The 7284-nt window shown below is 42.8% G+C and overlaps 1 protein-coding gene across 1 annotated transcript; it reads right to left on the reverse strand.

Annotated features, from left to right (window-relative positions):
• Window positions 1–554: 554 nt before the first annotated feature.
• LOC102269741 (stathmin) lies at window positions 555–1325 on the reverse strand. Its single transcript, XM_005897463.2, has one exon. It carries the CDS (start codon window positions 1233–1235, stop codon window positions 822–824), a length of 414 nt encoding a protein of 137 aa, XP_005897525.2. The 5' UTR covers window positions 1236–1325; the 3' UTR covers window positions 555–821.
• Window positions 1326–7284: the final 5959 nt, after the last annotated feature.

The following is a 7284-nucleotide window of genomic DNA, read 5'->3' on the forward strand; positions in this document are numbered from 1 at the left end:
ATTACTTCACTAGCATGTGAGATGAGTGCAATTGTGTGGTAGTTTGAGCATTCTTTGGCATTGCCTTTCTTTGGGATTGGAATGAAAACTGACCTTTTCCAGTCCTGTGGCCACTGCTGTTTTCCAAATTTCCTGGCATATTGAGTGCAGCACTTTCACAGCATCATCTTTTAGGGTTTGAAATAGCTCAACTGGAATTCCATCACCTCCACTAGCTTTGTTCGTAGTGATGCTTCCTAAGGCCCGCTTGACTTCACATTCCAGGATGTCTGGCTCTAGATGAGTGATCACACCATGGTGGAGATGTTATTAAGGTGCATTTATTCTAAAGATAGTTCAGGTGCTGTGCCAGACTTCCTTCTTTTTGTTTTTTCCACTGCCACCAACAGCACTGTGCAGTTTTATTAACCATTCAAGTACAGTAGCGTCTGTAAGATCGGGACAGAACTGGGATTTAAAAGCGAACAGATACTCAGCATCTAACAATTTGAAAGAAGCCACTACATACTCATTTCACAGACATGTTTACGGAGCCAATGCAGTACTAGCCATTAACCCAGCACACCAGGTGTACTGAAGTAGAAAAGATGCAACAAGAAAAATGGCTACATTAGAAAGACTTCAACACTTTAGAAAAAGAGTAAAACACTTTTCATTTCTCCCCTTTAGCCCCTAAAACAACATCATACCATCTGGATCTACCTATACAGTCCTACATCAGCTTCTAGAATATTTGTCAGGAGGGCAAAAGTAAAATGACACTGGCCAGTACAGTCTTTGGATATTTAGGAAGGGGAGGGGGAGAAAGTTCTCAGAACAAGTTAGTCGGCTTCAGTCTCATCAGCAGGATCTTTGGATTCTTTGTCCTTCCGCACTTCTTCAATGTGCTTGGCGGCCATCTGTGCCTCTCTGTTCTCTTTGTTGGCTTCCATCTTGTGGGTCAGCTTCTCTTCCGCCATTTTACTGAAGTTGTCCTCTATCGCTTTCTGAAGCACTTCTTTCTCGTGCTCCCCTTTCTCAGCAAGCTGCTTCAAGACCTCAGCTTCATGGGACTTGCGTCTTTCTTCTGCAGCTTCTAATTTCTTCTGAATTTCCTCCAGGGAAAGATCCTTCTTGGGAGGGGAAAGGGGAAATTCTGGGACAGATTCTTTTGATCGAGGGCTGAGAATCAGCTCAAAAGCCTGGCCTGAGGAAGGCTTCTCCAGTTTCTTCACCTGGATATCAGAAGAAGCCATGGTGAAGAGAAGACAAGAGACTGGCAGTGTACTCTACACGATTCACTGGCAAGGAAAACCCTCTTTCCTTCGCTCCCAGTCTTCCACCACCCAAAGCTGTCCGAGCCCGTGGGCCGAGAGGACTGGACAGCTCTTGTGGGGGTGTCAGCCTTCCGTGGGCAGCCTCCCAAACACTGGCGGGGGCGCTGCCCTTTCCGGCCCCGCAGTCTGGCCCTCAGGTTGCTCCCTGGGGGCACTGCCCCACCTCTGCAAACAATGGGGACCCCAGCGGGGCCGCGCCTGCAGGGGGTCGGGAGAGGGTGGGCCTACGCCTCCTTCAGACTTCCTTTTTTAGTCACCTGGTTCCTACCACCTCCCCTTATCTCTCTCCCCCATTTTCTCCCTCCCCTAACCCTGACCTGGCTCTGCTCTGAGAAGCTGATCCATATGGATCCCACTGCGTATTAAAAACCAGAGACATCACTTTGCCAACAAAGGTTTTTATAGTCAATGCTATGTTTTTTTCAGTAGTCATGTATGGATATGAGAGTTGGATCATAAAGAAGGCTGAGAGCCAAAGAATTGATGCTTTTAAATAGTGATGCTGGAGGAGACTCTTAAGAGTCCCTTGGACAGCAAGGAGATCAAATCAGTCAATCCTAAAGGAAATCAACCTTGAATATTCATTGGAAGGACTGATGATGAAGCTGAAGGTGAAGCTCCAGGACTTTGGCCACCTGATGTGAAGAGCCAACTCATTGAAAAAACCCTGATGCTGGGAAAGATTGAGGGCACGAGGAGAAGGGGGCAACACAGATTGAGGTGGTTAGATAGCATCACAGGCTGAATAGACATGAATCTGAGCAAACTCTGGGAGATAGTGGTGGACAGAAGAGCCTGGTATGCTACAGTCCATGGGGTCTCAAAGAGCCAGACACAACTTAGTGACTGAACACCAACCACATGGTTCACACGAAGGGTATCTCTATCTTCTGGCTTCCAGTTGTGTCTGTTCAGTATGGAGTCCCAGCAGATCAGAGGAGAGGGATGAATGAGGACCAGCATTCGTTCCCAGGTTCCCTGCTGTTAGGTTGCTTGGATTGCTATATCCATCCATCCATGAGTCACAGCTCTTCTCAAGATATGGCCTGTATACATTCTCTCCTTCTAGGTTCTAGGAACTTCTTTTTCTCCTCTTTAGGCCTAACACCTTGGCTACTAATAAGCCTCATGTTACTGTATTGGCCCTGTGGTTCCCCTTATACCTGTAGCTTTGTAAGTAAATGTTCTTTACAGTATCTTATTTCAAGTGTGCCATCTGCTTGCCCACAGAACCCTGATGGTTCCAGTCTAGATACTTCCTGTAATCTTCATGGGAGATAGTATCCTCTACAACAATAGAAAGTGAGAAATTGGGATTGCTCTGGTTCAGTTCCTCGGCCCTGAATTTCAGAAGATAAATGCAAAGATGTGACAATAATGATATAACTCCCTGACCTCTTTTGCATATCCTGTGGTTAGAATAAGTAAAAGGGCTTGATTTTGGGGGGTTTGGAGCTCTAGGACTGGGACAAGGAGGATGGTTTATTTGGAAAGTGGTGTGTTGGCCTTGTGTTCATCTGAATAAAACAGTGATGTGATCATTTCCACATCTCGTGTACTTTGGCTCCTCCAACTCTTCTCTGTATAGAAAATTGTAGATAATCTCCAGGCTTAAAATTAGTGTTAAAATCTAATTTTGGGGGGGTTTTCTTTTTCATATTGGGCCTTTAAATAATAATTAAACTTCCTGGATTTGGAATTTGGGGAGTTCATCTTTCCAAACAGGATTACATTTTAATGTTTTATAGTCACAATTGCAAGTGATATCCAAGAGAAAGTAAAGTGCTGTGGACAGTTGCTGAGGATGTATACTGACATGTCTGGGGGCTACATCCAAGCTTACTATTATGCAGTGTGCAACTGGCACAACAGTGTACAGTGGTCCAAAGAGGGGCCACAATCTCCTCTGGCACTGATGTGACAGAATTCAGGTGAAGTTTAACCATTGCCTGCACTGCGTCAGGCCTTTATATATTTTAAGCTTATGCCTTAACTTGAACGATCTGATTTACAGTTCGAATTTTGCTTTAAATTTAGCTCTTTCTATAGTATAGCTAAACATTTCACTTACAATGTTTCAGTGTTGGAGAGTACTCTGTGTCAGTTTAATTTGGGGGCATCAGAATAAGGAGAAGGAGCTCTGGATCTAGTATTTTGGGACCTGGATTCAGAACTTAGCTGGACATTTATGAACAGATTCTGTTAGGACTCTCAGAACCTCAGGTTTCTTAACTATAAAACAGGGTTAATTGATGCTTTTTTGGGGTAAATTTCAATGGATAAACAAGATTACATGTCTGAAAGAGTCTGATACACAATAAATGCTTACTAAGTATTGGTTTACTCTGACAAGGCAAAGCTTGTAAAAGCGAAATAGCTTCTTACAGTGCTGTTATATGTGAATTTTTAGAAAGGAGAACCTCTCAGATGATGTTTAGAAATGTCTTCATGTAATAAGAACTTTTGAGAGACTTAAGAGGGCTGTTTAGTGGAGCTGAGGGTGGCTGCCCATAGCATTCAGCTCCTGCGCTAGAAGTGTGAAGTCCTTAGATTGTTCAAAAACTGCTCCATGGTTGGTGTTTTTCTCTGACATCATGGGTTGTCCTATCTAATGACAGGGCCATCTGTGATGAGGAATTCCTCTTGTTTGCACAACCCCCTTTGGTGGTGGGAGAGGTCAGATAGTTAGAGCTGGGTCTTTCACGTTTCTTCTGATTGGCAATGGTATGTTTCTCCATTTGGAATTCATCTCATCTATCGATGTAGGATATGGGGAGGTGATGTTTAGGTCAAAGTGTTGTCATTAATCGGAGAAGGCAATGGCACCCCACTCCAGTACTCTTGCCTGGAAAATCCCGTGGATGGAGGAGCCTGGTGGGCTGCAGTCCATAGGGTTGCTAAGAGTCGGACACGACTGAGCGACTTCACTTTCACTTTTCACTTTCATGCATTGGAGAAGGAAATGGCAACCCACTCCAGTGTTCTTGCCTGGAGAATCCCAGGGAAGGGGGAGCCTGGTGGGCTGCCGTCTATGGGGTCGCACAGAGTCGGACACGACTGAAGCGACTTAGCAGTAGTAGTTGTCATTAGTGCTAAGATGTTGAGGCATCCCCAGTGAATAGATGCTCTCAAACTCCAGAGGTCTGAGGTCCAAAAAGTAAAACTATTGGGTGAGATCCCTGTGGATGGTCAGCTCCACAATGGACTCTTGTTTGCTGGCTTCCTGCTCTTAGCTCTTCCTGTCACATCTCCAGGATATTGTTGTGCTTGGTGAGGGGATCGAGGAGTGGGAAGTGAAGCATGTTATAAAGTAGAGAGAGGTTTGACCTGCACCATTTACTCTGCTAATAGATGACTCCTGATTCTCTAAGCCAAACTTTTCCATCTTCTGTGTTCTAGGAGCCAAAACAACTGAGGAGGATGGATTCCAATAACAATAAGGATATCTTACATTTGTGTAATGCTTTGTCCTCTGGAAAGCAGCTTTGCCTCTGTAATCTTACTTGACCCTCATATAAACCCAATGAGGTGGTTTGGGAGGCATTATTTTCTTTATTTTACAACTGTGAAATCCAAGAAGATATAAAGTGTCTCGCCATGATCTCATAGTACATAAGCGATAGAATCCGGATCTCTTGGATCTTTGTCTAATATTTTTCACATTACACCAAATCATCCTGAGCATTCTTTCTTTAAAAATTAAATGAATTTTAAATTATTATATGTGTCTATGGTTTTAAATTAGAAAAGATTCAAAAGGATATAGAGTGGAAAATAATTCTTCCTCCCTCTCTCCTCAGCAATGTATTGATCCTTACTGGATACACTCACCATTCCCTCTTTCCCATGTGCTCCTTTAGTAATATTCTATGAATTTGTAAGTATAAACATATATCTTCTCCCTTCCTCCAGGGACTTAAAAAATAGGCAGTAAGAAACATCATAGAGAAGGGAGCTTGGAGTAGTTAGTAATTGCTCTCACTTGTGGTTTTATGAGAAATATAGATGATCTATGTAGGTTGCCTTTTGAGAGTCTAAATGATGCATTTTAGCTTTTCAAATATAAAAGACAATTGCTTTGCACTATAGATCTTGAAAGTAATCGAGACAGTCAGTTTTCTCAGCTATGAAAATGGATGATAATAATAATAATACCTTTATCACAGTACTGTTATGATTAAAAGAAATATTACATTAAAAATTATTAGAAGAGTAATTCACATTTAGTAAATCCTTTAATACTACTGACCATTATTATTACAATCATTTAAGAAAAAATTTTCATTTTCCTCTTTAAAATGAGTCTTAGCAGGGTTAAATCATTTGCCCAAGGGCACACATGTAAATGTTGGAGCTGGGATTCAAAGTCAGACCCCAAGCCTCACATTCTGAACCCTGTCGTGAGTGTGAAAAAAAGAATTCTCACAAGTTGAATAGCTCCTGGGAATGACTCTATCAAGGATACAGGCATGTTTGGATAGCTTGCCCTTTTCGCTTCTGGCTTACTTCTGGTGTGAAAGTTGTCACTTAATCTTGGTCTGCTTTTGTTTTCTGTCCTGGGTCGGTTCCTTCTCCTGCCTAAGACTGTGCTTGATGTTCAGGAATTTGCTTTCTGGTTCATAAGGCCATTTCCTATCTTCACCTATAGTCTTCAAACCAAGGTTGTACAAGTTTTCTTGTAAGTATTCAACACTGCTTCTGGAACATAAAATCATGTAAATGGGACTTGAGAAATGGCAGCTGGAGAAAGCCACCTGCTATAATGGAAATTTGGGCCCTTACATTCCGAGACTAGAGTTAGGTCCCCTGATGAAGCCTCACTATTCCACGGTGTTGCTAGGTGTCATGTCTCCTAGTATCAAACCCTCTGAGACACAGGACCAAGTTGGTTTTTTCCGATCCTTCACATACTTGTGCTGATGTTCATCTCACCCAACCTGAAATTCACTAGGTGAGCTCCATACCCGGACTGATCCATAGCTTGTTCAAGAAGATGAGTCCACTAATTGTGCACCTGGGTGGCATGTCATTGTCAAATTGCTATAGGAGTTTCTGGGTGCTGACTCCTTTTGCAATCCATTGGTTTGAGAACCATTGAGGAGCACTGTGTATAAGACCCTGTGTTCTGGTTAGCCAAGTAAGTGATCACTGGTACTGCTCTCATCTTATTTCTTTTCAGTTTTGAATGCCCTCATATGTTTGTACCTTTGAATTTTGTGGGGGGCAGACTGGTAGACATAATTTGTATTTGAACCTACTAGGATAGGTATTCATGTTACAAAGATGAAATAAAGTTACCTGTGTTTTCAGGTACAAAGTTTTCAACCTTATGTGATGATATGCCAACAACAACAAAAAAGGAATCGATATATGCCAGCTGGGGAAAACCCACAGACAAATAGCAGAAGAGACACCTGGGAGTCAGCACACCATGCAGTCATGTGTTCACCTGAGAGCTACGGAAGGACTGTGTACCTGTCATCCACCCCAGATTGTCTCATTGCCACCCACCAGGAAGAGGGCCTGTCATTGAATTGACATTTGGAATTCTGGTTTCTGGGCACTTCATCTCTAGGGTCAGAGAACTGGTTATGCTATTGAAAAACTGAAGTCATCAATTGAGATTTCTCTCTCTTGAATCAATGAAAAAATTTCCCCCAATACTGTTGATCATTTCTGAGCATTTTTAACCTGTCAGAAGATGCCAGAGATCTTTTTGCTCTATAGGGAGGAGGGTCCTTGTGGTGGAGAAGAGGGTCCTTATGGTGTTTTACTGTGAGCGGGGATACAGGCAGTGTGAAAGATTCTGAGATGTAGCTATTACCTCCTGTAAGTGTTGCTGCATGTCATTGCAAACTTCCTTCCTCTTCATAGATAGATAAGACATCATGAGAATTAGCAGGGACACTGGAACTGTTTTTGATAAAAGGCCAAGAAGAGAAAGCTTTTCCAGGAGGTTCTCAAGGTA

This window comes from Bos mutus, chromosome 20 (assembly GCF_027580195.1).
Source record: "Bos mutus isolate GX-2022 chromosome 20, NWIPB_WYAK_1.1, whole genome shotgun sequence".
Classification (NCBI taxonomy): domain Eukaryota; kingdom Metazoa; phylum Chordata; class Mammalia; order Artiodactyla; family Bovidae; genus Bos; species Bos mutus.